Source organism: Euleptes europaea, chromosome 17 (genome assembly GCF_029931775.1).
Source record: "Euleptes europaea isolate rEulEur1 chromosome 17, rEulEur1.hap1, whole genome shotgun sequence".
Classification (NCBI taxonomy): Eukaryota; Metazoa; Chordata; class Lepidosauria; order Squamata; family Sphaerodactylidae; genus Euleptes; species Euleptes europaea.
In genome coordinates this window covers 9,538,727-9,561,815 of record NC_079328.1, presented here as the reverse complement: position 1 = coordinate 9,561,815, position 23,089 = coordinate 9,538,727, and the positions used below count along the sequence as shown (strand labels likewise).

The following is a 23,089-nucleotide window of genomic DNA, read 5'->3' as shown; positions in this document are numbered from 1 at the left end:
CTGTAATAGATTTTATCTATTCAGCCTTTTTTGGCTTACTCTCACCCTCCATATATGCTCCTTGGGTTGGATACTATGCAGCATCACAAAGAGGTGTTGATAGAGGTGGATCTTTCTCACTTTACCCAGGAAATTCCTGGAGATTTTGGGGTAAAGTCTGGGGAGGGGAAGGAGCTTAGCAGGGATGTGATTATATAGAGGTGTGATTATATAGAGGTTACCCTCCAAAGCTACCATTTCCTTCAGGGGAACTGATCGTTGTAGTCCGGAGATAAGTTGTAATTCCAGGAGAACTCCAGGTCCCACCTAGAGGTTGGCAGCCCAAGTGAGAGACTTGTGGCGTCAAGTTATTCAAGCTGAGCAGCTGAAGTGAAGAAGAGGCAGAAGCTGCCCCGGCAGCCTCTTGTATCAGCAGTCCCTCCCGTCCTGGGAGAAGGCTTTTTGCTCTGACAGAAAGGAGGCACAGAATCTGAGCCACAGTTATTAAATACTAAGCAAAAAGAACAAGCAGCTATTCAGGGAGGGGAAGAGAAAGAACAGAATGGAACCTATTTCTCAGCGAAACCTTGAAAACCATAAAAATAGGAGGGGAACAGGAAAGCTAACTGCAATGGCTTGTGCTCAACTATCTATGCATGGAAAGCATACAGTTTTCCCGAATTTATCTCCATTACTGCAGCCCATTCTGGCCCTTGGAAATTGTATTTATTTAAAACATTTGTATACCGCCTTGCTACCCAGTGTGGAAAGCCAGTATTGTGAAGTGGTCAGAGTATCAGAACAGGATCTGGAAAACCCAGGTTTGAGGTTATGAGGGTAGAATGAAAGAGAGAAGAATGATGTAAGCCACTCTTGGTCCCCATTGGGGAGAAAAGCAGGGGTATGAATCAGGAAGGAGGGTCAGTGAAGGAACACCAAATAAAACACAAGTCATCACATACTGACGGAGGACAAAAAGAAAGGGGGACAGATTAATCTCTCTGGAGAGAGAAATCCACAATTTTGGTGCCTCAACCAAGAAGGCCCGTTCTAGTGTTGCCACTCATATAGCCTCTGATTACGGGAGTACCCAAGTGAGGCCTCTGAAATATCAATCTAAATGAACAATAAAAAAACCCACAGCCAAATCAGCTTAGAAGAATGTGCTGTTGAGCCACAAATGTTTCATGGCAACCTCATCCACAGGGTGTTTGAGGCAAGAGACAAGCAGAGATGGTCTGTCATTGCCTTCCTCTGCATAGCAAGCCTAGTCTTCCTTGGTGGTCTCCCATCCTAATACTGACCAAGGCTGACCCTGCTTAGCTTCCAAACCCTGATAAGCTTGGGCAAAGCTCAAGTTGTTCTCCACCAAATGCCCTTGGAAATAAGGGCACCTTACACAGCTTCCTAAATGCAACAAGTGAAGGGGCCCTCCCCATCCATTCTGGCCATCCAGTCCAGAGGAACAGACCTACCACTACCCTAAAGACAATCCCAGGAGGCTGTTGGAAGAATGCAACTGGCCAGAAAAGTACACCAGGAAATGTGGTTAGATATGTATGAGGGCCCCAGGTCATGAAGGCCTTTAAATCAGCACTTAAAATTGGGCCCAAAAACAAGCAGGCAACCTATGCAATTGATGCAGTGTAGAGTTATGTGTTCCAAGCAGCTGACCCCAGGCAGGAGTCTTGGGGCAATATTTATTTATTTGCTTCATTTACATGCTGTCTTTCTGCCCAACTGGGACCCAAAGCAGCTTACATCTTCCCCATTTAATCCTTACAGCGACCCTTTGAAGTAGGTGAGGCTTAAGATCACCTTCTCTTCCCCTCCCCACAACAGACACCCTGTGAGGTAGGTGGGGCTGAGAGAGCTCTAAGAGAGCTGTGACTAGCCCAAGGTCACCCAGCTGGCTTCATGTGGAGGAGTGGGGAAACAAATCCAGTTTGCCAGATTAGCATCTGCCGCTTATGTGGAGGAGTGGGGAATCAAACTGGGTTCTCCAGATGAAAATCGTCTTACTCCCTTTTTATTAAAAGAAGCTGCAGATACAGAGTGGTTCATGCTTATTCCACACAAACTGAAAACCTTGGGATTAGATATAGACAATTTATTGATGCTGGATAGCCAAACTATTTTCCGAGTTATTAAGCAAAGACTACTTGACAATGGAAGACAAACAATCCTGCCTGCAACTCCTTTATCTTGTTCTTCATCCAAATTGGGTCTTTCTGTTAATTTTGGATTCCTCCAGGATTACTTCTACTTTCTAAGTGATCCTTCCCTCCGCAGGGCCTTTATGCTAGCTAGACTAAACGCCTTCCCATCGGCGGTTTTATTCGGGAGATTTAGTGGTACCCCTTTGGAAAAGAGAATTTGTGGCTGTGGCTTGAATCAGACTCCATTTATCATATTTTATTGGAATGTGAAATGCTAGAGGACCTACGTACTACATTTTTAATGCCATCAATTTTGGATAGGAACTCTTCCCCCCACTCTTTGTTTAGACTTTTACTGAACGGGTATGATCCAGAAACTACAGAAATAGTAGCCATATTTTTGAAACAAGCTCTAATGATAAAAATCAAACAAAAAATATAATAGCTGCTATTCCGGTTACTTGTAGACACTCGTTTTCTATATATACCTTATATTCACTGTACTCCGGCATACCTCATTTTAGTCATATCTATTGCTACAGATTTCGATATTGATGTTTTTATCATTTGTCAAATTCTGGAATACCTTGTATGATTTGTTATGCCAATAAAGGTTTTTGAATTGAATTGAATTCTCCAGATGTTGGTCCACCGCTCCAAACCACCACTCTTAACCACTACACCATGGGGCCTATTAAGTGAACAAGGGATGTTTTTCCATGGAGGGAACTTTTTCTCTTTCGGGTTTTCATATTTTGCTACACAGACTGGCAGTAAGAGTGAATGGGATCAACTCTGCTTTGTAAGTAGTTGTAAGGAAGAAGCCATTGGAACAGCTGGGCTGGCGCAAGGAGCAATCCGGCCTTGAGTTTCATGCCCTCGGGAGCCACAGCTGGGATCGTTTTGGGAACAGGTGAAACTAATAAGGAGGGAGGAAGCCAAAGTCGGCCATTAAGTGAAAAAGGGAGGTTGCTTGGGAGAGGGGAGGCTTCTTTCAGGTTCTTTGGCTTTTGCTACAGGGACTGGCAGTAAGAATGAATGGGACCAGCTCTGCTTTGTAAGTTGCATAGCTATTTAGCTGCTTTATGTTTTGTTATTTTTCCTTTTTAATTGCCTGCGATGGTGTGAGAGTTCACTTTTCTTTCGCTCTCTCTGAAACCAATAAACTTTGTTGTATTATTTAAGCAAAGGTGTGAGGCTAGTCTGTGCATGGCTCTCCCCTGCCCAGAAATGAACCTCAAAGCTGGAGTAGTAAAGCCTGAGTATTGGGAAACCACTGGCCCCAAATAAAATAGGTCCCGGTCTCTCTCTCTTGCTTGTCGAGTTGTGGGGAGACAGGAACCCTACAGTAGTTAGCACAGCTATTTAGTCACTTTAAGGTTTTTTTTTAGATTTCCCCTTTATTGCCAGTGATGGTATGAGAGTTTGCTTTCCTTTTTCTCTGATATCAATACACTTTTTTGAGTTATTTAAGCAAAGGTGTGAGGCGAGTTTGTGTGTGACTCTTCCCCTTTCCAGAAACGAACCTCAAGGCTGAGGTAGTAAAGCCTGAGTGACAGGAAACTACCAGCCTGAAGTAAAATAGGCCCAGACCTCGCTCTCTTGTTTGTGGAGTGTAGGGGAGGCTGGAAACATACAAATAACTCTAGATCTATTTTATGCACACACAGAAACACAATCTCCATGCAGACTTCACATATACACTGATGGGATCTGTGCTGGCAGCGACAGACCAAGAAAGGGATCTTGGGGTGGTAGTGGATAGCTCGATGAAGATGTCAACCCAGTGTGCGGCTGCTGTGTAAAAGGCAAATTCCATGCTGGCCATAGACGAGGAATTGAGAATAAAACTGCTGATAACATACTGCCCTTGTACAAATCTATGGTGAGACCACACTTGGAATACTGTGTACAGTTCTGGCCACCACACCTAAAAAAGGATATTACAGAGCTTGAGAAGGTGCAGAAAAGAGCAACCAAAATGATTAGGGGACAAGAGCAACTGCCCTATGAGAAGGGGTTAAAATGCTTAGGGCTATTTAGCTTGGAAAGAAGGTGGCTGAGGGGAGACATGATAGAGGTCTATAAAATTATGCATGGTTTGGAGAGAGAGAACAGGGAGATGTTTTTCTCCCTCTCCCATAATAGTAGAACTTGGGGCCAGCTGCTGAAGCTGGTGGGTGACAGATTCAAAACAGATAAAAGGAAGTATTTTTTCACACAACGCATGTGGAACTCCCTGCCCCAGGATGTGGTGATGGCTGCCAACTTGGAAGGCTTTAAGAGGGGAGTGGACATATTCATGGAGGAAAGGGTTATTCATGGCTATTAGTTAAAATGGATACTAGTCATGCTGCATACCTATTCTTTCTAGTATCAGAGGAGCATGCCTGTTATACTGGGTGCTGCTGCAGTCATCTTGTTTGTGGCTTCCTAGAGGCACCTGGTTGGCCACTGTGTGAACAGACTTGATGGGCCTTGGTCTTATTCAGTAGAGCCTTTCTTATGTTCTTATGTTCAGACATATGCACTGTGCTTCCTTGAACAGAAAAATACCTGTTAAATTTGTGACATCTGAAGGATTCAGTGGTAACCAGGGGCATGCGTCTGGATCAACAGATACATCGGCTGGCATGCTGGCATCTTGATCTTCTTCACATACTTGCCAGGGAACGAGGTTGATGTCAACTTCACTGTGGCATCCAATGGATGTGTCGCTGCTTACACTTTCAGCTACGTAACCAAAAAATTAATAGATAATGGAAAAAGCAACCCAGTGAAAAAGTAATTCTTCAGAACATGATATTCAAACTGAAAATTATGGTTCTTATCAAAAATACAATTAATTGACACCCATGCATTCTACATGATACTCCAGAACAGAAACAAACAACATGCAGTTTACTGACACTCACTCTTTTCTCTTTCCTTGTGGCTTCCATGCAAGTGCTGCAGGTCAGCGTTGGGATCTAATTCAGTTGGACCGTTCCCTGCCTGCATGCAACGTTTTAAGAAAGAAAAACTCCTCTTAATGCACAATTTACAATTATTGTATTGGCAATTTATTTATTTAGAAAATTTATATGCTGCCTCTCCAGAGACAGCTCACAGCTAAAATACAACCCCCCCATTAAAACAGCATAAAACAACCACAGACATTGAGCAGCTTAAAAAGATATTCATAAGAGAGTCCTCAGACTAGAAGCAGATCGCAAACCTATGAAAGATAAGGCAGTGTCATCTATCTAGACCAGTAGTTCCCAAAGTGGGCAGTACCTCCCCCTGGGGGGCGGTGGGATTACCTAGGGGGGGCAGTAAGAGGCAAGGGGGCAGCAGGGGGGGTGCTAGAGGTGGGCTCCTTCAACTGTGTTGTTGGATAGGGTAGGGGGCACTGGGGTTGAGTTTGTGGAACCAAGGGGGCAGTGGACAGAAAAGTTTGGGAACCACTGATCTAGACAAATCCTCCCTTTACTTCATCTCATTGTAATATCAGTGAAATTATATCAGTGAAATGACTTAATCTTAATATCAGTGAAACTTTTCTCTAGATGTTATCATACAGCAGCAATACTACAACACACCCATAAATCACCTTCCGGATTATGCAGGAAAAACAGTTCTTACAGTATTTACTCAAATGTAAGACTAGGGTTTTTTTCCAACAGGTATGCCATAAAAAATAAAGAGCCAGTCATCTTACATTTGCATACAAGTTACAGTTATGTCCAATACGTTTTTTTTAAAGAGGATAATATTTTTTGAGGGGATTGTCTTCCTTTTGAGTAAATATGGTATAGTGTTGTACTTTCATAATTAAAATTTAAGTTTTTTTTAAAAAACAGCTTAAAAAGATGGAACATCTCAGCTAAACACTGGGGGGGGGGAGGGGGGAGTAAGCTCAGCACCAGGCAACCTCAAGATCAATTGATGTACATTACTTTAAGTAATGTGTTTTCTTGTTCAAAGCATTTCCCACTTTTTGAATAGAAAATTATACAACTGGACACCAGAGGTGGTATTGCCAGCTTCACCACAGAGAAGTCAGTTCATTCCCACACTACTGAAAGAACTTCCCTGCTGAAGAAGGACGCCCAGGCCAACCAAGAGGAAGGTAAAGAAGCAGCAGACAAGACGACTCGTACTATGGAGCTTCACCCTCCAGGCCTCGCTATGAGTGTTTCAGTCTTGGGCCTTTCCTTGGTAGAAAGACACTTGAGGGAGCCAGTGTGGTGTAGTGGTTAAGAGCAGTGGGCTCTAATCTGGAGAACTGGGTTCGATTCCTCACTTTTCCACATGAAGCCTGCTGGGCCAGTCACAGTTCTCTCAGAACTCTCTCAGCCCACATGGAGGAGGCAGGCAGCGGCAAACCACCTCCAAATGTCTATTGCCTTGAAAACCCTACGGGGTCGCCATAAAGTCAGCTGTGATTTGACGGCACACACACAAGACAGTTGCAATGGTGAACACGAGCACTGGATTCATGTATTTTGTTTTATTTTTTACAAATCCAAATTTGCAATCCAAAGAGGCGTTGAAATTCTGTTTCTCCAACAGCAGCCACCCACGCTACGGGACAATTTGCTTATTTTGATACATAATCGGGCCTGTTCTTTAAAGACAAAAATGTAAATTCCAAATGGGTACATGCAGGCTCTTCGGCTTGCCTGAAGTAGCTCTTGACATTTTGGCCTTAACCTCTAAATACAGCCTAGAACGTTATGAGACTCAACGGACACAAGCATCAAACCTGGGAAACAGCTATGCAATTCTTTTCCATAATTAGAACAGATTGCTCTACATGCACAGAAGGGAATTCCTGTGGTGCGCAGGAACACTCCTTGGATCATAGAAGAGATTGGAGCAAATTCCTCAATAAAAAGGACTTTAACACAAACATTATACCATACTTAGATCTCTGGCCTTTTCTAAGCTTAACCAAGGCATCTTTTAAAATGCAATAAAGAACCAATAAGATGTTCTTTGGATATATCAGGATTACCGTGTTAATTTCACTTACTTGTTGGATGGAGCTTCCCTCAGTCATTGACCCCTTAATTTCTTGAGCACACTTGGAATCTGAAATTAAACTCTGTGAGCTTTCTGTTTTTCTAACTGTGAAGTTCAAAGTGAAATTTTAAAAGTGAAAAACTGACAAAATAATTTTATTTTTCAAAAAAATGCGTAGCAATCACGCGATTTTGTAAATTATGCACTCATACTATGCACTCTACTATTTGCAAGCCTTTAAATTGGTATAAAAGCTGGAATCCAGACATAAGCACTTACACATGTGTTAATTCGGGGCTGGGGGAATGAACTAAATCTCAATTACATTTCAAAAATTTTACAAGACAATGTGGTATTTTGTGACTGATGGTAACAGACAGCTTCTCTGAAAGACTTATGATGGAATTACGATTTTAAGTGATATTTGTTTAGCATAATAATTGGGGGTTAGTTTGGAACAACTGCAAATTCAGTATTAAGTACCATGTATTCATTTAATGAAGAGTCAATGTTTTGGAAAAAGTACTACAACTGTGCCCACTTGTAGAAACACAAGTTAACTTTAAAACCCCTTCATACCCTGGGAGCCTATCTGTGGGATTACCACCACCCACCGGTTACCACAACACAGTTGAAATAATTGTCCCAGGCATTACTAGTAGTTCCTCCATACAGGTCAGTGAGAACTGTTTTTGACTGAGTTTGTGCTTTCTCAGTGGCTTCCCAAGAATGAAAGGAAGTCTCCAAACATGCACAGTTGTCAGAGGCTCCATAAAACTGAGCTTTTCCATTGTGCTTTGGGTGGTCTGTGTATGGTGGTTATGGTGTGTTTCCTTTTATTTGTATTTCTATTGATGCAAGGTTGTATTTGTTTTTAAATAAGACATAAACCCCTTTGAGTCTCATTGATCCAGAGGAAAACAGGATATAAATATTTTTAACAAATAAAGAACTGACAGCGCCAAAAGCACTTTTCTCAGTCCTGGTGAACCCGAAAACAAACTCTCAGCAAGTCCCCCTTTATCCCTACTTCATTAAAAATCTGCATGTAGACCATACAATACGACAGAACTTCTTAGGCATAGTGAAAAATCAATAATGGAATAAAAATACAGGACTTATTGTTGCATGAAAAAAACTACATTATCGAACAAAAAGGTTTTTCCTCTGAGAGGCACTTAAATAGGATGCACAGAAAAGGCCACTCCTATTAGTTCTAAATTACCTTGGAAAATATCAGAACTGTATCGATCTCTAATATCAGAGGTGCTGCTGCTTCGAGTTAACTGTTGTTCCTGGTCTAAAAATGGACCATCGCATTCCATTCCTGCTAAATCTTCCGGCTGCTGGTACTCAGTTCCTGCTCCATTTTCTGGTTGCTGATATTCTTCCACTTCTGCAGGTATTGGTACAAGAATATTTTAAAACATTATACAATCTCCACAAAGGGCCATGTCAAATATTCATAAGGGCATAAGGTATGCATATCAATAACACACTGTACCCTTCTTACTGATCGACAGAGAAAACAGAACAAATATTAATTCATTTTGGACCAACATTTATTTCTAGAGGCAAATGTTGGGCTGGGAAACCTCTGCCTTTTCTCCACCGCAAAGTGATGGGGAGGGGATACCATCTGCAGGGAACTGTGGCATGTGGGGAAAGGGTAACGCAGCCCATCCAAATCACTGTGCCTCCCCAACAAATTACACTCTCTCCATCCACTGGGCACCTATAAGAAAGTTTCACAAGTTTCAATCACTAACATACTAGAAAAGTTAAACAGGATATTAACTGGGGGGACTGGGGTTTTATGTATACCAAATTCATGCATGTTTTTTTTCCTTACAATAATCCTGATTACAAACAGACGTTACAAATCTTGACTGATCTCTTTTCTGCCATAACTTCAACCCAAATGTTTTCTACTTGGGGTCACATCTAGTGGTTTACAGCGCCAAAGATTCTCAGCCCAAATACTCTGGAAAGGGATCTGCTATTTCGGCATCAACAGGAGATAAGGAACTAAAGACCCCCAAGCAGGAGAAATATTTTTGATTCTCAACATGGTAATGCTGGGGTCAGAGCACTGTTTAACCTGTGATTATCCCTTTGCTCCTCCCCTGTGATTATCCATTTGCTGTTCCACACCTGTGTTTTGGAAGTTAAAGTAAACTGCTTAGGTTTTTAGAGTATTTAGAAAATAATTCCTTGGCTCTGTCAAATACACTCCCTAAAGAAGATGGGCCCTTATTTCACATTCTCTTTGCAGAGGTTCACTGTAGTCTGTTGTTATGCTGGTTGGATTTGAAGTGTTTCTTTCTCCTTGTTCTTTTCCTCTGTCCTCCTTAAACTAGGCCAGGGGTCTCCAAACGTTTTGAGCCTGCGGGCCCATTTGGAATTCTAACACGGCATGGCAGACACAGGAACACAGTATGTGTGTGTTTGTGTGCTGTCAAGTCACAGCTGACTCATGGCAACCCTGTAGGGTTTTCAAGGCAAGAGATGTTCGGAGGTGGTTTGCCCCTGTAATACCTAAAGAACACTAGAAAAGAGTTATTGAGCAAGCTATAGTAAAGACAGTGCAAGAGCTCTGGGAAGCATGGGTGTGCATGGAGGATACAATGGAAGCACATTTCCATAATAGCGGTTTGCCTAAGGAGGCAAAATATGCAAGAGTCAGCAGTTGCAGCATTTCTAACATGCCACCTTTTGTTCAGGCTTGCAGTCACAATATCTTTAGCAGAGTCCATCAACCATCAGTCCACAGGGAACTCCTTGAGACACCAATTTATCATGGGAAATCTACTTACCACTTTAGTGCCCAAGTCATAACAATGGGGGGAGGGGGGAGGAGAAGAAGAACAGTTGGTTTTTATATGCCAACTTTCTATACCACTTAAGGAAGAATCAAAAGTGTTTACAAGTGCCTTCTCTTCCTCTCCTCACAACAGTAGGTGGGACTGAGAGAGCTCTAAGAAAGCTGTGATTAGCCCAAGGTCACCCAGCTGGCTTCATGTGTAGGAGTGGGGAAACCAACCAGGTTCACCAGATTCAGATTTATTAATATGGTTAACTGGCCAATTAGGTTCACCAGATTACAGTCTGCCACTCCTCAAACCCGGTTCTCACATTAGAATCCACCGCTCCTAACCACAGCTCTTAACCACTACACCACACTGGCTCTCAAGAGGGTTTGTTACAAACCACCCTAAGAACAGTCACCGCACTAATACTGTGTATAAGGTAAAAGAGGACAGCTGAGCTGAATGGCCTCTGGAAAAACTAATTTTGAGGAATTCGAGTATTGGGAGTTTTAGATAACAAATGCTTTTTTTGAGACTGACCTTGGATATGTAACATTGCCATTTTCATCCAAAATATAGTACTATAAATACTGGTGTTCAGAATTATGCAGGTAAGAGACAGTACAAAACAGAATATTTAGAACAAGACTGCTTTAAATATCATACCTGAAAGTGTGTAAGAATAAGAAGTGTAAGAGATACCAGGTATGAGAGAGCTCACAGTGTGAAGGAGAAGAGGAACACTTTTAGTGGCAGGCAAAGCCTCACAGAGATGCACACAGTTGCTGATAGACTGGCTTCGCTTCGCTTCCAGGGAAACATAAATTAACAAGACAGTTGTCAAAGCAGTAATAAAATAGTTCTCTTGAATAGGTCATGGTCATTGCATAACAATAAAAGAGGAAATCAGTTGAAAAATGTCTTAAACATGAATTTTTACGTACCCAGTGTATTGTTCTTTTACAATAAACTGACTAACCAACAGCAATTTGGTAAGATTGATAAGATCATTCATTTTACACTGAAAATTCTACTTTAAAAAAATATCCAGTTTACTGAAGACTTCCTAAACTTAAGCTTAAGTTATTCTAACCTTTTGAAGTGGCTAGTTGCAAAGATCATATACCTGTACAAAGGATTTGTTAACCTTGTTTCTCTTTGGTGCAGTACATCTGCGTCTGCTGCCGCTACTAGAATTATATCCTAAGCCCAGATACTGGGCTACAATGAAGTGAATAGGCTACAATATCTCCCACAGACATGGGGCCATTTGCAGGAAGATGGCAACAATACCAGGCAGCGGTGGAACCAGAAAAACAAACTGTGGAAAAATGGCAAAGTAGAGTCTCTAATCTATCATTTTACCCCCCCCCCAAAAAAAACCTTTTATTTTGATTACTAAACATATTTTCTTAGAACATCACTGCTTTAATTAGAAAGGCATAAGCATGTTAAATTATTAAATTAATACTGAGACCTTAATACAAAAATTCCATTTATTTTGAGATTATTATAATTTCTATTTAAAATGCCTTTAAGAAATAGGTTGTGTTGAGTGGGGAAAGTAGGGTTTGTGCAGGTAAAAAGGTGTGTTTTGCAATTGTGCAAGAGGCGGAAACTCAACAGGTGAGGCTTTACTTAGCGTGGATTTCCCAGCTAGGAAAAGGCAGTAATATAACTGGTCATATCAAGTTAGAACAATGTGATTCCAAGAGGAATGACTCCAAGTAAAACTATTGATATGGCTCAAGCAGGTCCACCACTCTACACAACCACAGTATTGAGGCCAGAAAAGGTGCCTGTGAATGCTGGATGCATGACACCCCATCCCGGAAGACCGGGGAGGCTGAAAAGGGAAGGCAGAAAAGGGAGAGGAGAGCCACAGTCCAAGATGCGCTGGAAGGTTGGGAAAGACCCCCGCACACAAGATCACATCCTCTGACTCTAATATTTAAATGCATTCCTCACACATGTTTTAAAGGGCCGCTTTTTAAAAATTCCCTTTAGCGATGGCCTGTGTGATTGCAGAACCAGCATAATAGAAACCTTAGGGCACTTACTTTTATTCTGCAAAAACTGGAACAAGGAGAGAACTAGGTGGATCACGCCTATCTTAACAAAGTACAACCTTCCCTCTGAACCCTGGATCGTTCCCTTTCTCGAGAAAATCCATTAGGTTGCCAAATATTTAACTCAGGTAAAGTTTTTAAAACTATCCAAGTAAATGACACTGGCATTTGGCTTAAGAGATTTTGTTGAACATGTAAAATTTTATTATAAGCTTTATACACTTCATGTATTTTATACATTTTAGGCATCTATGTGCTATATGTATATGCTTATGACTTTTTTAATGAGCAATAAACGTATAAGTTAAGACTAATATTTAAAAAAGACAACTATTATCACAGCTGCATGCACACCAGCTAAATTTTAAAACATACCCACCATTTATTTTAGTAGACAATGTATAGGCTGCCTCTCTAGAGCCCTGCTCAAAGAGTCAAGATCTCTCAAAAGGCAAAATCAGGACCATGAATCACCATGGAGAGGCACCAGAAAACTGGGGTGGCCCCTTGCAATCAGGGAACTGCTCGTACGTGTGTGTTCAGAAACACAGTACAAAATCACCAGGCATACGTGTACCTCTTAGTCCTGCTGCATTCAGATCTTTGAAGACACTCAAGTGACTTGGAGGGTGTGGACTAGAAACATCCAAGCATAGAAGGAAGGCTATTATGGCAGTAAGCAGATAGTTTAAGCAGGGCGTGGGGCAAAATAGAGAAGACAGAGAGCTTGGATTAATTGCGGCTGAAATGGAGGAATCGTAAAGGTTGCATCCAAGGCAAAATTTCCACTCGCGCTAGAGCTCTTGCATGAGCAGAAATGCAAGGAAAAGACAACAGTAGCCGCATGTACTGAGTCAAACTTATTGCATCTCCACTTGCACAAGATCTTGTGCAACCAATTTCTGGGGACTATAATATATAAGGAGGAAAGTGCTAAGTGTTGAGCAAAACCTTGCACCAGTGGATTCATGTTTCTGCTACTGGCACTCAGCCAGTTTTGGGCTGGCATCTTAGCAGATGTTAGCTCTCCCCCAAGCCCTAGCGTCCCCCAAAACATTAAGAAGGTAAACAGTCCAAACTCTACAGAGATGGTAGCCCTAGTTTAATTCTCATGTGTTCTGAATTTGAGGAGGGCATGCAAGAGTCTCCTGGAGAGTATAGAATACGAATGCCTTTATATGGAGAGCACAGGCCAACCTAGTAGGAGTCAGATGTCTGACACCCAGGAAATTAGCAGGGCTACCCTGGAAACCAGCTGCTGTCAAAGTGAAGGGGGGGAAATGGAAACTTTTGGGGAGCTCCTCCTTCATTGCTCCCATGCAATCTCCCAACAAGGAAAATGGGGCGGGGAAAATGTGTTCTCTTTCAGATCATGTGAAATAATACTGGGCAGACAAAAGAGTACAACATGAAGTACTTCAAACACTCGAAACAGATGCATAAACAAAGTATTACTTTTATTATAAAACAAGATTGTCACAGCCGATTGGCACTGTGACAGATTACAAGACAAAAAGGTAGTAATGTTGGTGAGAAGTGCATTGATATTCATTTGACAGGATTACTAGACAAGTAACATTTTTAAGATTTATGCCAGAGCAGAAGGTGAGTTAAATCTGCTCACAGAAAATTCAAAAAAGTGTTGTGCCACCTTTAACAGATTTGTTGTGGCAAAGGCTTTTGTGGGCCTGGTGTTTTATTGGTCACTGTTCTTATCTTGTATGCATTTGCACTTTGCATAGAAACTCCACTGGCACTAAGCCAAAATAGACAGCCAGCTTACCAAGTGATAGGATCTTCTTACAACCTGGTTGACTGGTCATCTGTCATTACTAAAAATGTAGTGTAAGCTTTTTCTGAACCGTATTCATATATGTGGTAAAAACGGGTGTACTTATGACATGGTAAGGCTTCTGTATATGACTAGATGGCCATCTTTCCTAGAAATCCATGACTGATAATCAATTTCACAATGAACACATGAAGCTGCCTTATACTGAATCAGACCCTTGGTCCATCAAAGTCAGTACTGTCTACTCAGACCGGCAGCGGCTCTCCAGGGTCTCAGGCAGGGGTCTTTCACATCACCTACCTGCCTAGTCACTTTAACTGGAGATGCCAGGGATTGAATTTGGGGCCTTCTGCATGCCAAGCAGATACTCTACCACTGAGCCACAGCTTATGCACTTTTGGAAGATTGAAACAGCAGTTTTGTGACAAATTTGTTTTAGTTTTAGTTAATGTACTGGTATTTTGAGAGGTCCTGTGATCTGGTGGTGGCCTGTATAACAGGAATGAGGTATAGAATTATACATTTCGTGACCTGAGAAGGGCCACTGCTGAGACCATCTGATGGGTGAAGACTCTGGGGTGAAGGAGGAGAGTCTGAATCCAGGGGCTCCGTAATGATGGTGTTGGTGTCAGTATGCAAGTAGGGCTCTGTCTGTAGCTTGGGTGCATGGGAATCTGCAGAGATGCCACATACAGATCTATAGAGGCCAAGAAGTCCTGTATCCGGAGAGCCTCCACTATGAGCTGGAGGGTCTCTGTACTAATATCCCTCTTCTCACCATCTGAGGGCATTGTAGATCTAGGAGTGGTCTCCAAATGACATGTTTCTTGGGCATGATGAATGGGATAGTGAAAGTCCTGGAAAATGCCCTTCTTTGGGATCAGTATTGTGGCTTGGTTCTGACACAGGTAGATCTCCTCCTTGTAATGGATGAGGTCTAGGATGTACCCAGCCAGCTCATGTGGTGTACCAAAGAGCCCATAGATGAGAAGCTGGCATTAGAAGTGAACTGAGATTTGTTCCAGGCTGACTTATGGAGTCTGGAGTCCCTTTGCCAGAAGAATACTCTGGATGCCAAAAGGAAGTTTGATCTGATCTGCTGGACTTCTTCCCGTCTTATCTGGAAGAAGAGAGTAATGGCTTCTTCTTTCCTTTGATCGCCATGAGGACTTCATCTTGTACAGTATCCCCACAGGATTTCAGAGAGGTTATTTTTGGGAAGGTGATCAACTCCAGCAGTTTAGCCAGAGCTATGAAGGATGACAATGTTACAGACTAAGGAGCATCCAGAGACTTGCACAACCTCCAGGATGTCATCTGCAGAGAATTCAGAGGCCCTGTAGATCTTAAGGAGGTCCTGTTGGCGCCTGAGCGGGTCAGGACCTCAAGCGATTCTTCTGCCCTGACTGTGGATGCTCTTTGCAAGCAGAGGAGGCTGTGCTTGCTCTGAGGGCAAGGTCCAGGACCTCATGGACTCTTTAAGGGAGTCCCCCCCCCATCTATTTGAAGGAATCACACCTAAAACAAGGTGGTAGTCAGACCATCCTAGCCATGCAGAATTGATGGGATGTAAGGTGCCATCTTGAACTTAACTGCAGGCAGCTCTATAGATGGGCCAATTCACCACCAGTGCTTCAGAGAAGGAAAGGGCCGGCTGTCCCCATCCCTGTCAGCACTTCAGCAGGGGAGAGGAAAGCAGCACCTTAAGAGGCACTGCTGTTGCAGTCAGGAGAGCTGCAGGTGGCTGCACTGGCGAGGCCACCCACCACCAATACTTTGGAATGGGAGAGGGACAGCTGCCCACTCCTCATCCCTGCCAGTGCTTCAGCAGGGGAGAGGTTAGCAGCAGCTGAAGAAGAGGCACCATAGTTGAAGAAGCTTGTGGCTGGATCCCGGGGGAGGAGCAGCCAAGCTGTCCTCTTGTGGTGGCTCAACTCTGGCTGCTGCCTTGGGGCAGTGTTGTTCCATCTGGGTCGGCTTTGTACACTTTCTCTCCACCTTGAGAGAAGGTTTTTAATAAGCAAGGTGGGAGAGCTGTGGAAGCTTGTCTGTCCATGGAGCTGGCAGGGCATGGACTGGGGAGCGAGCTGAGGGGATGCTCAGGATAGTGGAAGCCTTGGCAAATAATATGCATGTGCCCTGTCCATGAAGCAAGAAGGAGGCACAACCCATACAAGGATACCTCCCCCCTCTAATGGAGAAATGCTACTTCTGAATGACCTGGGGGTCAGTGGAAGAGACCTTCCTCCTCTCCTGCCTTACATTTGTAAGAACCTCTGGAACCAAAGGGTTGTTACATCATGAGTAGAAATCCCACTACAAAAGAGGTGATCAGGGTTTAAAGTGCCAACTATTATCCAACTGATTAGTTTTTACTAACCAGAAACTCATAAAGGAAAAAATGTTATTTTTGCCTGTCCTGTGCGTTCCACGGCTCCTGCCTCCCACCCGGTTTAGCAGGACCTCTTACCCACAGCACCAAACAGAACTGGGCCAGAAAGAGCTCACCCATTTGTTGAGCTCTCAGCCAGGGTATAAAATGGCAATTCACTTTATGATTCATTTACTTGGAAAATGTGTATGCTGCCTATCCAGAATCATAGAGTTGGAAGGGACCACCAAGGTCATCTAGTCCAACCCCCTGCACAATGCAGGAAACTCACAACTACCTCCTCCACACACACCCAGTACCCAGAAGATGGTTAAGATGCCCCCCCTCCCATGAACTGCCCAAGTTCATAAAATCAGCATTGCTGACTGATGGCCATCCAGCCTCTGCTTAAAAACCTCCAGGGAAGGAGAGCTTATCACCTCCCGAGGAAGCCTGTTCCACTGAGGAACCACTCTAACTGTTAGGAACTTCTCCCTAATGTCTAGATAGAAATTCTTCTGACTTAATTTTAACCCATTAATTTTGGTCCGACCTTCTGGGGCAACAGAAAACTCGGCACCATCCTCTATATGACAGCCCTTCAAGTACTTGGTTATCATATTCCCTCTCAGTCTTCTCCTCTTCAGGCAAAACATACCCAGCTCCTTCAGCCTTTCCTCATAGGACTGGGTCTCCAGACCCCTCACCATCTTTGTTGCCCTCCTCTGGACACGTTCCAGTTTATCTACATCTTTCTTAAATTGTGGTGCCCAAAACTGAACACAATACTCTAGGTGAGGTCTAACCAGAGCAGAGTAAAGCGATACCATTACTTCACGTGATCTGGACACTATACTTCCATTAATGCAGCCCAAGATCGCATTTGCCTTTTTAGCTACCGCATCACACTGCTGACTCATGTTCAGTGTTTGGTCTACTAAGACCCAAGATCTTTTTCGCACACACTACTGCTCATTCTATAATTATGCATTTGATTTTTCCTACCTAAATGCAGAACTTTACATTTATCTCTGTTGAAATGCATTTTATTGGTTTTAGCGCAATTCTCCAGCCTGTCAAGATCATCCTGTATCCTGGCTCCATCCTCTACTGTATTTGCTATCCCTCCTAATTTAGTATCATCTGCAAATTTAATAAGCATCCCCTCTATACCTTCATCCAAATCATTTATAAAGGTATTAAACAACACAGGGCCCAGGACAGATCCCTGAGGAACTCCACTAGTCACGCTTCTCCAAGTGGTTGAGGAACCATTAACAAGCACTCTTTGGGTGCGATCTGTCAACCAATTACAGATCCACCTAACAGGATCTAAACCATTTTCCCAATTTGTCAACAAGAATATTATGGGGAACCTTATCAAAAGCCTTACTGAAATCTAGATGAACTATGTCTACAGCACTCCCCTGATCCAGCAAGGTAGTAACTTTCTCAAAAAAGGAGATAAGATTAGTCTGACATGACTTGTTCTTGAGAATCCCGTGCTGACTCTTAGTGATCAGATCCATCCTTTCTAAATGCTCAAGGACTGTCTGTTTGATGATTTGTTCAAAAGCTTTTCCCGGTATAGAAGTCAAGCTGATGGGTCGGTAGTTACCCGGATCCTCCTTTTTCCCCTTCTTGAAGATGGGGACAACATTTGCCCGCCTCCAGTCTTCTGGCACCTCTCCTGTTCTCCAAGAATTCTCAAAAATAATGGTAAATAAACGTATTTCTGACCATGGGATTCTACCCAGCATCAGTTCAAGCTTGTTAAAATTTGCTTTCCTAAAGTCCAACCTATATGTATATGTACAATTTTTCCTTTTCCCAAGATTGTAAATTCCAAGATGACATGGTCACTACTACCCAGGGTGCCTACTACTTTAACCTCATCAACCAGTTCTTCCCTGTTGGTGAGAATCAAGTCTAAGATAGCAGATCCCCTTGTTTCCCTGTCCATTTTCTGGAATAGGAAGTTGTCAGCAAGACAAGTCAGGAATTTACTGGATCTTGCATTTTTAGCAGAGTTGGACTTTCAACAGATATCCAGGTAATTAAAATTTCCCATGACCACCGTGTCCTGTTTCTTTGAGAACTTTGTAACTTGGTCTAGGAGTGTCTCATCCAAGTCCTCTAACTGGTTTGGTGGTCGATAGCAGACCCCCACCATAATATCACAATTATTTCTTACTCCTTTTATTTTGACCCATAGACTCTCGACTGGACTTCCATTTTCAGATTCATGTATTTCTTCACAAGTATACACATCTTTGACATATAATGCTACTCCTCCCCCCTTCCTTAACTGTCTATCCCTTTTAAACAAGTTGTACCCCTCAATCTTAATATTCCAATCATGAGTGACATCCCACCAAGTTTCAGTAATGCCTACTAGGTCAAAATCCCCTTCCTGTATTAGGGCTTCGAGTTCTTCCTGCTTGTTTCCCATACTCTGCGCATTAGTGTACAAACATCGGAATCCATGGTTTACGTGCCCCGAGGTTTTCGTTTCCGTGAATTTATGTTTCCTGGCATACATGCCACTCCCTGCAAATCTTTATTGTTCGCGTCTCTAGTTACTGTCAGCATACTAGGCGTTAAGGTGTTGTCTCGCCATAGGATTTAATTTAAAGCCCCCCTGATCAGGTTTGCGAGGCTCTCACCAAACAAATTTTTTCCTACCCTTGTGAGGTGCAAACCATCTCCCAATAGAAGCCATGGTCCAGAAATCCAAACCTTTCTTGACGACACCATCTATGCATCCAGTCATTAATTTGTAATATTCTTCTTTCCCTTCCTAAGCCACCACCTTCAACAGGCAGAACCGATGAAAACACAACCTGCGCCCCCAGGTCCTTCACCTTCTTACCCAGAGCCGCATAGTCTCTTTAATACGTTCTGGGCTGTGTCAGGCAATATCATTTGTTCCCACATGAATGAGCACGAAAGGGTAATAATTTGTGGACTTGATGAGTCTTCCTACCCTTTCAGTCCCATCCTGGATGGGTGCACCTGGTAGACAGCAGACCTCTCGAGACAACAAGTCTGGTCGGCATACTTTAGACTCTACCCCTCTCAGTAGGGAATCCCCAATTACCAGATGGAGTACTCTCATGTGCAGGAGCCTGAGAAATTTCTTTCAAGCTTTGGGGGGGGGGGTAGCCCTTGTTCCAGTGGACCAGAATCAGTATCTATGGGGAGATCCTGGAACCGATTGCTGAGCAACAGAGGATCAGCATGATTCCTGATTTTCCCGCTCCTGTGGGTTACATTCTTCCATGCACCCTCCTCCTGTGTTGCTTGCACCTCCATTTGTTCGGATTCCTTACTCTCCTCCTCCTATTGCTCCCCAAAAGAGTGTTTCATGAGTTCTGTCCATGAACGCTTCACCTTCCTTTATAAAATACAAGTCCCTGTATCTTCTCCTCCAGCAGGGCTACCAACTGTAATTAAACCTGCTCTAGGAAGGGGCTGTCAGATCTTGACTAAGTTCTGCAGCAGAGCCAGGCAGGTACAGATCCAAATGCCAACATAGGGGCCACGGGAAAGATAAATAAATTTTGGAGGTAGTTGATGCACTCAGAAAACCCAATGGCAAATGGCAGAAAATGCATTCCAATTACATGTTAGTTTCTGATGGGGAAAGCAGAGCATGAAATTGCCTAAAGCTCACCTGTGGTTCTTTGTCGCACCACATTTCTTGCTTTCTCAACTCCTGGCACTCCTGAGGTGGTAGCGCTCCGGAACCTCATGGGTTCCACAACTTCTGGATGATTTTTCCAGCTTAAAGAAAACGATCTGCCAACGGTCACTGTTTTCTGAAGTTCCAAAATGCCACCTTTCGGATACATAAATAATTACAGGGAAGGTAAATATTATATAAGCAAGTCATTAGAAGGAGATTTTAGAACAAACACATTCAATTAGATTGTTAATATTAAGATGGAAAGGACCCTTGGTACTGTATAAATTGGAACTCTGAGGGATGTAGCTTTGAGACTAAAAGTAAACTATTATTTTGCAATATTTTAAGACAGAAATTCAAAGAATGGGAACAAATCCACCAAGATGCTCCCTGCTCAAACCACACCAACTTGAAAAGCATTAACTGCTGTGCCAATACATTTCAATGGGACTCATAATAGAGAATTTCTCAGTGAACTGTACCCAGTATAACTATTTGTATGTTTATTTAGTTGAAAGAAATGTACATTCAAAAACTACTTTCAAAATATAATAAATATACCAAATTTACTTGCATCATGAAAATTAACCATAAACTTTAGCGATTTATTACGTTAGTGATTTATTCATCCAAAGTGAAATGGCCCCCATTGGGAATGTGGTGTGTAAAGATGGCAGGGGAACAGAAGAGAGATAAGCAGAATAGTAGATGGAAGTGGCAGTTGGAAGGGAAAGACAAGAAAACAGAGAAATCACGAAGAAAAGCTGGACTCCATTGTTAGAAAAAAGGACCAAACAATACATTACATTTTTTGATGAGCTGGGATGAACTACCCTGACCCATCTCGTCTTCCTTGCAGCCACATAGCATTTTAAATATCAGAGAAAGTCCTTTTCTGCTTGGAACTGCATCATTTTGAGAAGCTTAACCAAGATCCAAGTGGACAGCTATTTATATAACTCTGGAACAGCACATGCTTGAATACTCCACTTGCTAGTCAAAAGATACCAAAATAACTCCCTACTAGAGGCTGTTTCAGCTTCTGAAAGTGGTCTGGGAGGAGACAGTAGCCCCTCCTCCCCCCATGCTGCAGTTCCAAACCAACAAGGGCTCCCTCTGATTTTTAAAATGACATACCTGCAGATGTTGTGTAACTGCAGGGAAAGCATGCTCAGTCAGGTGAACCTAGATCCAACTTGCCAAAAAAGTTTAATGTCTAGTTCAGCCCTAAAGCAACAGCTTAAAGTGTACAAGGCCAGACCGGCAAATTTGCCTTGACATCTGGCTGGCCAGTCAAAAGTCTCCCAGAGTTTAGCACACAACAATTCCAACCCAATCAGGGTTTACCTTTCCCTCTTTGTATCTTCTCCTTTTGCTCACTTAGCTTATCCAGTGGTAAATTGGTCATTTCCACTCCATACACTGTTCTTGCCAAAACGGACGTCAGAGAATCCATTATGTTAGCCCACTCCGTTATCAGTTCCTCCCAGTCTGTAAGGGAGGACAGCACACGCAGCAACTCATCCCACAGCTCTCGAGAAATATAAACGCTCAGGTTTGCTCGGATCCAAGCCACAATCAGAGTCTGAGGTGGTGAGAGAAGAAAGGGATATGGAGTGGAAGGAAACTTAATTTATAGTTTGACATCCATTGTTTCCTTTGGAGAAAAGATCTACACACACACACACACACAATAGCTTAGGCTCTGCAACCCCACTCCCAACATAGCTTAAACAAAGTGAGCATCCTAGTCCCTTGCAATAGTTCCCCTGTCCTCACTCAGACATCATTCCCCATATCCTTCCCTTGTTCTCCTAGAAGTCAAAGTAACCATTGTAATCAGTAGCAAATTACAAACCTGTGTTAAATCCAAGGAATTCGGTTCTTGCAGTTAAAAACTTCCAGGCAAGTAATATCTTAATTGGGAGGGGGGGGCAATAGCATGTGAATCATACAGAGTCACTATATTTTTACTCAGCTCCTTTCTAGATACAATTTATGCAGTCCGTTTCAGTCTTATATTCCTTAACAAAGAACAAGACATACCCGGAATAGTAACCCTGCTAAACTTTGAGCGAAGAGGTCCTTGATTTGTTTATCCTTTGGTTTATGCATGACGGCTTCTGTTATCCTGAGCAGTACTTGTAGCATTTGCTCCCTAAGACAGAATTGGAAATCATACATTGAAATAACAATGGCAAAATATTGTCGAAGGCTTTCACAGTCAGAGTTCATTGGTTCTTGTAGGTTATCCGGGCTGTGTGACCGTGGTCTTGGTATTTTCTTTCCTGACGTTTCACCAGCAGCTGTGGCCGGCATCTTCAGAGGAGTAACACTGAAGGACAGTGTCCTTCAGTGTTACTCCTCTGAAGATGCCGGCCACAGCTGCTGGCAAAACTTCAGGAAAGAAAATACCAAGACCACGGTCACACAGCCCGGATAACCTACAAGAACCAACAATGGCAAAGCTTGAACTGTTCTTATACAGGAAAGCTACATACAAATCATCTTAAATACTTGGGAATTCTCTCTCCAAATACCATCTGTCTTTACAACTCCCTCAGAATAGTTCAAACCATGTCTTCTGTCAGGCAGGACACTTTTCTGGATGTCCTTATGACCATTTCACATGGAATATGTGACCCCTATACTTTCCAGGTCAATTTTAAGGAACACTTAACTAGCTATGGAGAGTAAATAAAACCAACACAACAGGGTATGACCGAGTCTGCATAAGATACCTGGAAACCACAAAGAATTATGTTATGATACACAATGTTGTTATATTAAAGGCAATATCATTTAAAAACCAACTCTTCTACAGACAACCTGAAGCCCATTTACGATTACCACTGTGATCTTCATGCATCATTTTAATCTTAAATTACATGCTAATATTTGGTTCTTCAGCATGATCTATCATATAAAAACCTACATAATGTAAGAGTGGTTTTTTTCTGTAGGACCAAACATTAACAAACAAACCCAAAGAATTTTAGTAATTTACAGTGCAACCCCAAGGGCAGTCTGTAGATTACTCAGGGTAGCAACTAAGCCCCATGCTGTCATAACTCGGAAGAAGGCTGGTCCAATGAGGAGACATGACACCGTAACATTCCACTGATGCCATGCTGGCACAAACCAAATGCAGGTATAGTTGTACAAGCACAAGGCTCCATGGAGGTGGGAGATAAGTTGGGCTTGGGTATTACCC

General features: G+C 42.7%; 1 protein-coding gene across 1 annotated transcript in view; it reads right to left on the bottom strand.

The window, feature by feature from the left end:
* The window catches only part of RALGAPA2 (Ral GTPase activating protein catalytic subunit alpha 2), a 186,195-nt gene that overhangs the window by 121,433 nt on the left and 41,673 nt on the right, over nt 1-23,089 (bottom strand). The window contains exons 14-20 of the mRNA XM_056862277.1: nt 21,922-22,033; nt 21,223-21,460; nt 19,864-20,028; nt 8,371-8,541; nt 7,156-7,250; nt 5,054-5,132; nt 4,695-4,871 (exon numbers count right to left, since the gene is read on the bottom strand). Of these exons, the coding sequence (XP_056718255.1) occupies nt 4,695-4,871; nt 5,054-5,132; nt 7,156-7,250; nt 8,371-8,541; nt 19,864-20,028; nt 21,223-21,460; nt 21,922-22,033 (1,037 nt within the window). The remainder of the gene's footprint in view (nt 1-4,694; nt 4,872-5,053; nt 5,133-7,155; nt 7,251-8,370; nt 8,542-19,863; nt 20,029-21,222; nt 21,461-21,921; nt 22,034-23,089) is intronic.